General features: G+C 44.1%; 1 protein-coding gene and 1 long non-coding RNA gene across 7 annotated transcripts; one reads left to right on the forward strand and one right to left on the reverse strand.

Annotated features, from left to right (window-relative positions):
- Positions 1–2,377: 2,377 nt before the first annotated feature.
- LOC119340478 (protein PHOSPHATE-INDUCED 1 homolog) lies at positions 2,378–3,951 on the reverse strand. Its single transcript, XM_037612402.1, has one exon. The coding sequence runs from the start codon at positions 3,885–3,887 to the stop codon at positions 2,916–2,918; it is 972 nt and encodes a 323-aa protein (XP_037468299.1). The 5' UTR covers positions 3,888–3,951; the 3' UTR covers positions 2,378–2,915.
- Positions 3,952–4,384: 433 nt separating this feature from the next.
- Positions 4,385–8,989, forward strand: LOC119340479. Of its 6 annotated transcripts, none has more exons than XR_005164562.1 (6): positions 4,390–4,822; positions 5,088–5,440; positions 6,392–8,347; positions 8,422–8,483; positions 8,584–8,713; positions 8,841–8,989. It is a non-coding gene; the product is annotated as an uncharacterized LOC119340479 (long non-coding RNA). The 6 variants fall into 6 exon arrangements; XR_005164559.1 differs by having other exon boundaries at positions 4,397–4,822; positions 6,392–7,082; positions 7,732–8,347; positions 8,584–8,989; XR_005164560.1 differs by having other exon boundaries at positions 4,408–4,822; positions 6,392–7,082; positions 8,182–8,347; positions 8,584–8,989.
- Positions 8,990–13,500: the final 4,511 nt, after the last annotated feature.

Genomic DNA, 13,500 nt, shown 5'->3' on the forward strand with positions numbered 1-13,500 from the left:
GGCGTGTGGGCGCTAGTTGTTTTGCCCACACACAGACGTGTGGGCTGGTCCTCTTAGGCACCAGACAAAACGTGTGGGCAGATTTCTTAACGCCCACACGTGTGACAGTTAGCGGCGTCCAACATTTTTTTCCTACATCATGCGCTGACTTCTGAAAAGGAGATGTATACTTTTTGCAGGAAAAGAGATGTATATTTCATATATAATTTTAATAATCTGGCACGTTCGGTAGTCACATGTATTAATGACTGACACCAATCTGATATTATTACTTTTCTCTCTTACAAAATAGAGTATTAAAGAAGCTTAATTTAATTAGTATTGTGTGTATGTATGTAGGACTCCATGTATATTACTCTAGTTTTTTTTAAACATATTATTCTAGGCTTGTCGTGATACTGCTCAAGTATTAGTTTTCTCTCTAACAAAATAGTATCAAGTTTTAACTGAAGCTAAGTTGGATTCGGTTTGCACATGCATGTACGACTCCAGTTTTTTTTAAAATCATGTAGAAATCCAGTTAAATTACTCTAGGCTTGCTATAACACCGGTCAGGTATTATTATCTCTCTTAAAATAAAGTTTTTTTAAAATGAATTAGTTGAGTTTGCGTGTAGGACTCGAACTAAATTACTCTAGTCCTGCTACGTACTTCATCATGACTAACTTGCACGTGCAACCATGATGATTAATATCTACCGTTGGCTTGTCCTGTGTTTAGATAGAAGATTGCCAACATGCTAATCAATCTGCCGTTCAAACATCTTTAACTATAGAATGATTAATCTGCACCATTCGTTTTCTATTGTTGTAAGTATATAATATTTTAAACATATTATTCTAGGCTTGTCGTGATACTGCTCAAGTATTAACTTTTTCTCTGACAAAATAGTATCAAGTATTAACTGAAGCTAAGTTGGATTCGGTTTGCACATGCATGTACGACTCCAGTTTTTTTAAATCATGTAGAAATCCAATTAAATTACTCTAGGCTTGCTATAACACCGGTCAGGTATTAGTATCTCTCTTAAAATAAAGTTTTTTCAAAATGAATTAGTTGAGTTTGCGTGTAGGACTCGAACTAAATTACTCTAGTCTTGCTATGTACTTCATCATGACTACCTTGCACGTGCAACCATGATGATTAATATCTACCGTTGGCTTGTCCTGTGTTTAGATAGAAGATTTCCAACATGCTAATCAATCTATGCCGTTCAAATATCTTTAACTATAGAATGATTAATCTGCACCGTTCGTTTTTTATTGTTTTAAGTATATAATAGATAGATATAATAGAAGATAGATAGATAGATAGATAGATAGATAGATAGATAGAAGATTAGAACACTGAAATTTCATACCGTTAAGTATCATAGAATTACAACATCCAATTCCGGCTGCAAATACAGAGTTATCATCTCTATTTTTTTCTTTCTGAAAGACAACCCAGCCAGCCAGCACCGTCGACTCTCTTTCTTTTCTTTTTAGAAAGACATAGTCGGTTCTCAGAAAGAAAGAAAAAACAGAAAGAGTACTCTCGGTCACACATGTTGTGACTCGTCACCATAGAAACGTGTGTTACGTGTCACATCGCCACAGACGCGCGCTCTGTTGTGCAGTACGGCAATGTGCAGCACAGACACGTCGGACCAGAGGGTCGAGAGCTATCCCTCATCGAAGCAGGTATCCCCTTGTCCATGTCGACGCCGCTCGGAAGATGGGATAAGCTTCACCACCAAGTTCGAGATTAATTCGTTCACGTGCTGCTGCTTCCGCACTAGTGTGCAGTAGAAAGGCTGATTTACATGGCAAATCCAACTCGATGCCCAGGCTCATCTGCTCCCGCTCAGATAAAATATTAAAACAAATACTGAAAAAATTTAAAAAATTCCATTTTTTTGTGTTGTAGATAATTTGATGCATGAGGTCCGTTTCAAATTTTAACTCATTTGGACATTTGAGCAGCTCTTGGCCAAAAAAACAAATTGGGTCAGAACAATACGTGAACAGTAAACTTTTTTACAGACCCTGGTTTTTTTTTTGCCGAGAGCTGCTCAGATGTCCAAATGAGTTGAAATTTGAAGCAGACCTCACGCATCAAATTATCTGCCACAAAAAAAAGTTGGATTTTTTTGAATTTTTCTAGTATTTTTTTTTGAATTTTTTTCCTGAGGGCGGGTGCAGATGAGCCCGGGAGCAGAAACTCCACGTCCGATTTACATATTTTATTTAGCACGAGAAGATCTAAACACAAGCTCATATACGAACTATTTACACACTAGTAAGTTACACGTGCATAGCATGTCAGAGCTCGTATAATCAAATTACAGTCAAAGATGGACATATTGTTGTTGTATTAATTATAACATGCAAATGGAATTGTGAGGCACATACATAGCACGTAAAAATATATCGAGCATGTTTTGTCTAGGTATCTATTCTGGCTATTATAAAGCTATTGTTCTATTTGCAAAGATAAGTATGATTTATGAAAGCACGTAGCCTTGAATACAGAGTAAAAATGAATGATAGTTTGGACAGGAAAAATAAATTAGAAGAGTATGAGTATGGAAGAGTATAGAATAAAGTAGAAGTGTATTTAAGTTTTGTGCAGTCCGTATGGCTTAAGTCCAACCACGGAATCTTCTAGTTAGCACAGGTGGCAGAATCTAGTGAAGTAACGAGAAGATTTAATGGTCAGCAACATTCGGATTTGCTATGTTTCTACCGTCAGGTCAACTTCATCCAACGGTTATTATTTCAAGTTATTCATAGTTTCTTACCCTATATGGTGGTATAGATATAGATGTATGCACTACAATACTGTATTAGTTGTACCCAATACACTCTTGGCTAGACGGGCAGCCAGCGGATTGGACTCACGTCACTTGTCGCCACCACTGTGCCGCCGTACTCCTACACCAGCGTGGAGCAGGCGGAGGTGGCGGGGTCGAACAGCGCCGGCAGCAGGTATTTCCTCCCGTGCGCGCCGTGGGCGTTGTAGCTCGCTCCGGTGGCCCCGTCCACCAGCAGCTGGCCGGCGTACCCGGGGTACGCGCCCTTGCCGTACACCCCCGGGCACGCCGTCGCGGCCTCCAGCGGCGCCTCGCGCTCCCCCTGGTAGAACCCGTCGCCGAACGGGTTGGTCACCGCGCCGGCCACCATGCTCGCCACGTTGATGATGAGCCCGTCCATGCCCACGTCGCCGTTCGGGGCCGCCAGCGGCGGCGTCTGGGGTCCGGACGCCGGCTGGTGGAACGGCCACGCGCACTGCCCGGCGCACTGCGTCGCCGGGTTGCCGGCCCACACGTAGGCCGTGCCGGACTTGGCGTCCATGGTCCCGTGCTGGCCGCACCGGCTCATGCAGAAACCCTCCACGCCCACGTCCTGCGCCGTGAGCACCAACGCGATGCCGCCATTCGCGGGCCTCGCCTTCGCCGCCAGCGCCGGGAGCTGGGACAGCTTCAGGCTCTTCCCGAGCGAGCACGCCTCGTCGGAAACCTGGTCGGACAGGACCACCCGTGCGGCCTTGGTGGCGCCGGCGCCGTGCTCGCCGTTCTTGCCGACGGCCGCCGCCTTGGAGAGGTACAGCTGGTGGATGCTGCTCCACCACTGGGACACGGACGGCGCCGGGGACGCGCCCGGCGCGGCGGAGAGGGAGAGGAGGAAGTCGGAGACGATGGCCTTCTGCGCAGCCGTGAAGCCGCCGTACCAGAGGACGGAGATGGGGATATCGCCATGCAGCACGGCACCGTTGTGGTACGTGAGTTGGTTCGGCTGGGGCTGGACCAGGAACATGAGCTTCCTCGTGCTCGTGGTAACTGACGCGGCTGCTATGCTTGAGGCGAGCGCCATTAGCGCCAGGAGGAGGAGGTTTCTCTTGGCCATTTGGGGAACGAGGGGTTTAGATTTGGAAGAAGGTTTTGCGTACGTGCCCGTGTCTCGTATGTTGCTGTTTGTGAGTGTGTGGGGAGCAATGGCAAGCGGGGATCTGTTTATATAGGGGCGCCCAGTGCGAAATGTAAGTGCCGCTGCGCATCCTATAAAAGGCGCTAGCCGCAATTCTAGAGCCCCGCGTGCGTTGTGCTCCTTCGACCGCTCGATTCGTTCCCTATAACTCACTTTTGCCCGCTGGCATGTGGTGAACCGTTAGTCTTTTTTTAATTCACATTTGCTTTATGAATGGCTGTCAGATGGGTCTCATTAGCTATCTATCCTATAAAAGGCGCTAGGCTACCCGCCATTCTAGAGCCTCACGTGTGTTGTGCTGGTTCGACCCCTCGATTCGTTCCCTATAGCATACTTTTGGCTGCTAGCGTGTGGTGAACCGTTAGTTTTTTTTTACATTCACATTAAACTCAATAAGAGTCGCGCAAATGGCGCCTCCTCACCTGTGCCACATCGATTTTACTGTGCCAAGGGGAAAGGTTAAAAACGCTTGGACCCAATCTAAAAAATCCGCATCTACCCATTGATCCTCTCACACGCAAGCCTCCTCTCTCTCTTGTCTTGCGAGCCCTCTCTCCTCCCCGCGACTCCTCGGCGCCGCCACCACTCATGCCGGCCGATTCCGGCGAGTCCCGATGGCGGGTGGCAGACCTACGACCTCCCCTCGCTCTGCTCCTTCCTCCCATCCCTCCAAATTCGTTGCTAGAGGCCTCCTGCGCTCGCTCCCGACCCTCAGCCGTGGCTAGGGTTTCAGGAGCGGCGTCCACTTCGTCGCCGGCGAGGCTATGGTGGCTCGTCTCCCCCCAACCCCCGCGCCCACGCGTGGCTGGCCATGAGGTGCACGCAGTGCGTCGGGCCGTGCCTCCTTTGCACCAGTGAGTTCATCCCCCCTCCTCATCCTCTCTACTCCGCTCGAGGTCTGGCCCTCACCTCTACTTCCGTCTCTCAGATTTGGTGCAGCAGCCGCCTCTCTCTCTCTATTCATTCAATCCCCAAAAAACTTCATTTTTGTTTCTGTGCCTACAACGTATTCGATGAAAGAGCCTGTACATATGTGGTGTTTATACTCTACATAGTACCTATTGTCCATCTTTTAGTTCCACACGATTTCTTTAATTTTGTGGCATTTTCAATTTAAAGGTGAAGAGATAATGAAGGTTGTTGCGCCGATGCTAGTCTGGAGCACCACTCAGAGGCCTTGTTGTCGAGTGGGAGGATCAGAAGGTAGTGGGAGACGATGCCGAGTGGATCGATGATAGTTGTGTCGTGTTTGGTGTCCAGGAGCTGGCGGTAGGAAGTGAAGGTCATCAAGGTCGCAGTCCACACATCCTCGTCCATGTTGTGCCACCCTACAAATGATTTCCTCTTTGGTCGCTCCTCCTCACGGACGCTCCAGGACAACATCTCAGCACGGCATCGTTTGAGGAGAGGATCATTGTCGTGCGCTCGATGGCAGGAACAGACCGAGGTCCTCATTCGACCTTAATTTCAAGGTAGCTTTGCTGTTTAATTGCATCCCCTCCTAGCTAGCTAAAAAGAGACATTCACTTTTGCGTGTGCAGAATTGCGTGAGTTGTTAGCGAAAAGCTAGTAGAGCTTGCTTAATCATGATGTACTCCCTCCGTTCCTAAATACAAGTCTTTGTAGAGATTTCACTATGGACCACATACGGATGTATCTAGATGCATTTTAGAGTATAGATTCACTCATTTTGCTCCGTATGTAGTCACAGTGGAATCTCTCCAAAGACTTATATTTAGGAACGGAGGGAGTAGTAATTAGTGCATTGCTGCTTGTGTGACAAACTGTAGGAATGAACATAGCCAGGAAATAAAAATGATATGTATGCTAAAGAGGCTTATTCTACACATGGTATCTTTATGTCAGTTACATACAGTGTCTAGATGCTTACTTCCCAATTTTCCTTGAGATTTTTGTGGCCTTCCTCTGAGCCTTTAGGCACTGCAAGCTAAATATATGTGAAATTGCCCGTCTCCAGTAGTAGTATTTCATTCATTGTGGTCTGGAGCAAGTGAGCCTTCGCAAGAAACTGTACCTCCTGTTCAAGATCATGTCCTGGTAAGATAAATGTAACCAAACCTGTAGGTAATGTGATTTTATATTTTTGACACGCCGAGGGATTTTGATGGAGGTTGGTTGTTTTGGGCATATGGTTTGTGTTGTTTGAATTTTGGGGGGATTTTTAATAGTTGCTGATTCCTGCTCATTCATTTTTGGCTCTTCTGATGCCTATGCATTCACCTTGGAATGATGATATATGAGAGCACGTCAGGCTAGAAAGTTTCACAATATTGCTTCTTTTCATTAATTACGTGCAGATTCATTCATTACCTGTTGCGACTATTTGAATTTCCTGTGCGTTTACTGTCCTAACACCCATGGAATTTTCTTTAGAAAATGTAACCAAGTTGTATGATTTTCAGCACCAGCATCCTCAGAATTCTATACCTGACAGTCATGATATGAAGGATCTGGATGAACCATTTGATCCCATGTTTAGCCGCCTACGGACAACCCTTTTGGTAATTACAAGAGCACGTTCATACTCCCTTTGTCCAAAATAAGTGATTCAACTTATGTGCTGATGGTAAACAGTTGTGCGTGTGTATTTGGTCTATTTCCTCTCCATATCCATGGTTTTCATGCTGATTTGTGTTTTCCGCTTTCTATTTCAAGTTATCGCCCATGTAGCTGTGTATTTGGCTGCAGGTCATCGCTACTACTCCCTCCGTCCGGAAATATTTGTCATCAAAATGGCTAAAAGTCGATGTATCTAGACGTATTTTAATTCTAGATACGTCTCTTTTTATCTATTTTGATGACAAGTATTTTCGGACGGAGGGAGTACCTCGATGAAGTCACACGGACCCAGTGGTTCACACTACCTCCAAAGCATTCGAAGAAGGTGTCCGCGTACATGGTATAATTGTCTATATACATATATCACCATACATTAAAATGAAGAACGACGGCGTCTAAAAGATTCTGAAGCTTCATTCTGGAGTTACATGAATCTGGGGCTGACTGAGGGAGATCAAAATGGTACCAGATGGTAACATTAGGTTGTATGCATGCAGTGATGTTTAATCAAGATCGTTCAAAGGCTATATTCAGGTAGATAAATTGACCTCTACCATGTCTTATCAGTTCATCTATTAAGTTGTTGTAGTACTTCAAGCCCTACACTGTCAGCGTGACATTGAGTACCATGAATTTTCAGAGATGCACTACTGTACTAGACAATGTACTTTCTCATCAATTTAAAATAATTAAGAGGCATGTGACATGTGTCTTAGTTTCTAATAGAAACACAAATATGTCTATTTCACTTTTTAGACAATTTTTTTGATTCTGCAAAATGCGCGAAGCAAATGCATTATGACCCGATGTTTTAATTCATAGGAGCATGTATAAATTGGGAGTTGCTTTTGGTTTGATCAACATTGTTCCTTTGTATGCTTACATGGTTACCGCTTTAGTTATCAGGGAAGATTTCTTGCGTTTTGTGCCTTCGTGTTTTCTCGTTCAAACTTTAATAATGGTTTGGAAATTCTTGGTAAATGCGGTTAACAATGAGGATACAATCGAGTACAATTAATTTGTTTTTCTATTGCCGGGTAACCTTCTTATGTCATCATTTTCTGACTAATTTTATGCTGCAAGTATCTGGTCCAGAGTCGATGGAGACAAGCAACATCATGATGCTGCTATATCTTAGTGGTCTTTATTTCACAAATAGTGATCTGCTTCTTATCTGCTCTAGGTGTCTCTGTCGTGACTTGCTTGGCATTATTCTCATATCCGTTAGGCAGTAGTAACCTTCTTTTGATGGTTGTCGACACACACCTTCAGTCACACATACACCATACGAGGTATTGAATAACCTATCCTCTCATTTTTATCATCATTGCCATAACTTTTACAGCCTTCTCATCAAAGTTCTTGCCTCTGAGCCCACTCTCTGCCATGATGTGCTGATATGCTCATTTTACATTATATGTTTGTTTGTCTGTTTGTGTGAACTTTTAGTTTTCCAGAAGTTTTTGTTATAGCGTGCCACTTCTATCTTTGTATACTCAATGTCACGCTGACAGTGTAGGGCTTGAAGTACTACAACAAGTAGATGTAGTATTTTCCAATTATCTATTTGCAATTCAATTATTTAGTTATTTTAGGAGAGGCGTTAGTTCATTGATTTAATGACTTCTTTTAGCAGTCAAAACAGCAGGAGATGCTCCCACTGCTATATTCTTAATTTTTGAGAAATAATACATACTGTCTGTATGCCCACCAATTGGTGGCAGAAAGGGTCTTTTTTTGCGAAAGGGCAGAAAGGGCCTTACAAATAAAACAAGGCCAAGTATAAAAAATATACAAGGGTAAGCAGGACTACAAATAGGAATCTAAGCTTGAAGTGATATGATCAGGTCTTGAACGAGTTCTTGATTTTCAGTTCTGGCCCTGAACTTCAGAATCCCTAGGTCTGAAGTTAGTCCTGTCTTACAACTGAGCAATGTAAGTGCCACCCCCTCGAAGTGACATATGTTTCTTTGCTTCCATATGTTAATTGATTTTCATTGATTTAATGACTTGTACCTTGTTGGCACTTTTGCAGATGCAGAGCCTCTGGCACGCGCAGCCATGCTCTATCGCCGCCACCTGCTACTTCAAGTCCGTCAACGGCCTCGCCGGAAACTGGGGCTTATCCATAGTCCGACTCAATCTCTGTGTCGCCCTCCTCGCCGGTATACATGCATCTCGTTTAGTCAGCTCGTTGTACAACTTGTAGTCTCCTCAATCCAGAAGTAGGAATTCACAGATAAAATGCTTATCTGAATTCAGGTGTACAACCATTTTTTTTTTGGATTTTAGGTTGGATGCTCACATAAGAGGTGATCTGATTTTGCTATCGCTTGTCTCTTTTTGCTAATGCTGGGATGTGTCCAAGTGTTGATTTTTGTCATGTGTGGAAGCTGGACTGTGTCTATATGTACATTTTTGTTCATGCAAGAATTTTTTATTTGCACTCACTGGATCATGTTATTCTCATGTGTAGCTCGTCATTTACCCAAAGTATTGCTCTTCCAATCGGGCAAGCTTTAGTTGCAGATCCACGCTTACAATTTTATTGTGTAGATGCATCTTTGTGTGTTTGTTCTGCTTGAGCCCGCTGCCTTGCCGTGAAGCCCTCTGCTGCAGCCTCTTACTTCACTGTCGACGACACTATGCTCCAACCCATCTCTGTCCAGTACCTGACAAATCTGTTGTAAAGGTCATTATTTTGTGCATCGTTTGCTGCATCAACTAGGGGTGAAAGGACTAAAATTATTCAACTTTGTACTATATATCTGGTCATAGATATTATAACTACTAAATAGTATGATATCCTTTTAAGAAAAAAAATTCTTTCTGTTTGACATCGATGTGCTTGTGATTTGCTTTCCAGGTTATCTTTCTTAAGAACTTATTGGTTTACCAGCTTGAGATTTGTTTCATCATGTTTTTATACCATGTCATCAGGATTTTCATTTGTTCTTCTGCCATACCATCTATGTGCGTGTATATTCCTGACATATAGTTTCCTTTTGTTTTGTAAATGTGCTTATATTTTCTCATGCCCTCAACTACTATTTTACCTTTAGTATGCTATGGGTATAAGCATAGCCACTACAATAGTCAGTAGCAAGGGTGGGTGCCTCCACGTTTGAAGATGATCTCATAGGATGCCTATAACTATGCTTTTTTTATTCTCTTGGTTGAATGTTAAAAAAGAAAAGAATAGTATTTGTGTTGTCTTGATAGGCACACCCATTATTTATTTCGCATAAGTTCTCTTATTTGAGATTCTTACTATTTTCAAAAATATTATGCACTGAATATTCTGACCATTAATTCTTACTAATAATAGGCTTCTTGGGGAAAATGGGAAATGAATATATATCAAGGCGTGTGTTATGGGTACACGTTCTAGAAAAACTATTACGAATTGGAGTAACAAACTGAGTAAATCGATGCGACAACAGAGCTTGAAACCACCTGTGTAGGAACTGCAAGTTTATAGTGTACATGGATAGGAGCAGAGAAATAAACATGTTGATTAGAATAGTTATCTAACAAAAGGGTCAGAAGTGTGACCTCTTATCTTATCAGCCAAACATGATCCACGTAAGCTAAAGAATTGGTCAGCAGCAAATGGGTTGTATTGTTCTTACCTCTAAAAAAGCATGACTGGAATGTTATGCATTGTTCTATATCTAAGAAAGCATGACTGGATAAGAGCAGAAAAACAAACACACTGGTAAAAAATGATACAGTTAATAGGCTAAGTTATTGAGGTTTCTTTATGGGGTTACAAAACAAACTATTTTGGTGCAAAACTGGTTGCTATTAGTTAGCATGCTAACCAAATAACTCTTGAAGACACATCTTGGGTCCAGCTAATTTTGGAAAAATGAAGCTTCAGAAATCTAAAGGCAATGTAGGTTCAGAGGTGCAGTCCTAAAACTAATCTGCCGGTGGGCATTTTGATTCATTCATGTGCTGACAAATAAACCAATTCATAAAAAAAAAGTCGAATGAACCAATTAGTATCTGCATTGGCATGAGATCAAATGGCATGCTTTATGGGATAACCTTTGTACAAATTATCCAGACATGTGCAACCTAGGTAAACCTCTTTTGGAAATTGTACTAAAGATCATTGGATTGCCTTGTGCTTAATTTGGTTCTGATAATTTTCTTAAAAGATTGAAGACTTGTTTCTTGGTGCTCCTTCCCCATGTTCCTCTGCATAACTCTAAGGATACTTATGTGGTGATTTTTAGGATCCTGCTAACTGTGTTACATCTAGATTAAAGGCACTGTACATATGATATGACATAACTTATAATTAAAACACATTTTTTATTCTGGTTATTACCATACTAGCACATAGGACGTACATTGGTTTAATAATGTACTCTCTTTTGAGAAAATCGGTAGTTGCAGAACATTTCATTTCTATATCATGTACTGTTTGGCATTTTCCATTTAAAATGGAAGGATTACCTCCTACACCGCAAGTAATCTTATTTGTTCTTAGTTATTTATTTCCAGGATACATGAATTGAATGATGATATTATAGATTCCACTGGCCATGTGCTTGCTCTTTACAGGAACGATCACTACGTAAGCGAGCTACCACTTGATATTGTTCAAAGAATGAAAGTATGTACTGACTGAAGATTTTAGCTTTCTTTTTGTTTAGAACATAGAAGGTTTCTGGCTTGTTAAACTTTCTATGATCTGCTACCCTTGTATATTTTATCTTTGGTTAGACTAGAAGCTATTGACCTTAGTCACTAGATCTCTCTTAAGTTTCAGTTGTGGATGAAATGCTTCTTTCTAGATGTTTAGTCCATCAAGTAGTAGTTTCAGTAGCTCAGGGAGCACCTCCTCGCTGCGAACCCCTTCATCGTCAAGCTTGTCGTGGAGTGCGTCATCGGGTCATCGCCAATGTCTTCTTTATTTTGAGAATCGTCATTCGCCGCCTTTAGACAAACCGTCGGCGACTGCCACTGCCGCATGTGGGAGCCATGAACTCTACCTTACCCTACAAGGAATTGTGCCTCCACTTTTGGACAATGTTTGATATGTATGCCATTACCAAAACAGCTTGCCCTACCTTTTGAACCAGCTAGCATATATGTAATGCATAGTTTAACCAACTATACAGCTGATTGCTACTTCTCCAAATGGAACCTACTTTCAGCTCTAATGATTTTGGATTACTACTCTCAAGGGATTTGGCCTACTTTATGGTCATTGATTAACAAGGTTCTCAGTTGTACATGCATGTGTGGCAGCATAAAAAGAAAGAAGCAGCCGAAGGGGCGCCTCCCACCTGACACCGCCCAGCTTCCTCCTAAGCGGCGCCACCAGGTGGCGCCCCAATCGCTAGTTTGCTTCATGAGTGGCTGCCAAGTGGGCCTCATTAGCCATGGTCTAGTGAATCATTTGCTTTTTACCGTCACTGAGGTGTGTATTGTTCGGGCTAGAGATGGATCGTCCTAGAAAATATCTGCCTCCACTTCCCATCTCTCTCTTTCCTCACTCGCCTCCCTCCGCGCCGCTGCGCCTCCTTTGATTAATTCACCTCCTCTTCTTCATGGGCGGCCAGCGCATCAATTCGCGCCGCCGTCTGTCCAGTCTGCCGCTCTCTCATTTTTTTCCTCTCTCAGATCGAGGGTGGCCGGTGCAGCTTCATCTTCTCGCCTTTAATCCCCATGCCTTTGTGCCTTCCATCCATGACTGCTTCCATCTCCATGTGTGCAGCGACCAATCCCCTCCTTCCTTGCTCTTCTCTCTCTGTTGCCACCTCTCCTCACCTCTCCTATCATCCGCCCATTTTAGACGCCGCTGCCCTCCCCTTACCTCCTCCGCAAGATTGACGAGGTGCCTGTTGACGAGGGCAGAGCAGAGTCGCCAGATTCGTCACTGCCGCGGTTCTCAAGCTTGTCGCCGCTGTCGAGGTCCGGCATGACCTGGCCTTTGGTGGAGGCTCCATCCACTCATGTATAGGGAGCTAGGAGGAGGCTGGGCTTGGGTGCGAGGCGGGGTGGTGCGGTGGCCTTAGTGAGTGGGCGAAGACACCTCCATGCAGCTCCTCCACCTTGCAACCTGTCACGTCCTAGGGGCGGCGAGGTTCGCCGGAGTTGTGATCGGAGGTGGAGGAGAAGACCTAGATCGGAAGAGCGAGGTAGGAAGGTAGGAGAAGACAGCGAGAGGATAAGATTCAGAATTTCATTTCAAATGATCGATGCCCTCTTACAGAAGTCGACCGTTGCTTATATATGCATGGTTCGATTACAGGCCGGGCCGGCCCACTACTCAACGCCCCACACGCACCCAAGGCCCACTTGCCACTTGAATTACCCGCTCTCTTCTCCTGTCCTCTGCTTGCCACCGTCCCTGACTGTCGTCAGTGCCTTGGTACTGACAGTACCCTCCCTTGAAACGCCAGCGTGTCCCCATGCTGGTGCATTCGGATACCTGGAACGGAGCACCTGGTAGTCCTCCCACGTAGCGTCGGCTGCGGCAAACTTGGTCCATTTGATCAACACCTGAAGGTGCGCTGCATTGCCCTTCTTGACCAGTCGACGATCCAGAATTTCCTCAGGTTGAATCTCCGGATCAGACAAATCGAGCGGTGCTGGCAGGGTAGTGAACACCGGCGTGTGATCAGGCACATGTTCTTTCAGTTGAGAGACGTGGAAAACCGGATGCACAAGGCTCCCACGCGGCAGTTCCAGTCTGTATGCTGCTTAACCAAGCTTGGAGAGGATTTTGAAGGGGCCAAAATACTTCATGGCTAGTTTCGGGCAGGGGCGATTGACCACTGAAGACTGTGCATAGGGTTGGAGTTTCAGATAGACCATCTCCCCTTCGATGAACTGTCAGTCAGTTCGTTTGCGATCTGCAAACTCTTTGTATTTGCTTTGAGCTCTAGCTAGCTGTTCTTTGAGTGCTGCTGTGTGTTCAGTATGTATAGAC

This window comes from Triticum dicoccoides, chromosome 7B (assembly GCF_002162155.2).
Source record: "Triticum dicoccoides isolate Atlit2015 ecotype Zavitan chromosome 7B, WEW_v2.0, whole genome shotgun sequence".
Taxonomy (NCBI): Eukaryota; Viridiplantae; Streptophyta; class Magnoliopsida; order Poales; family Poaceae; genus Triticum; species Triticum dicoccoides.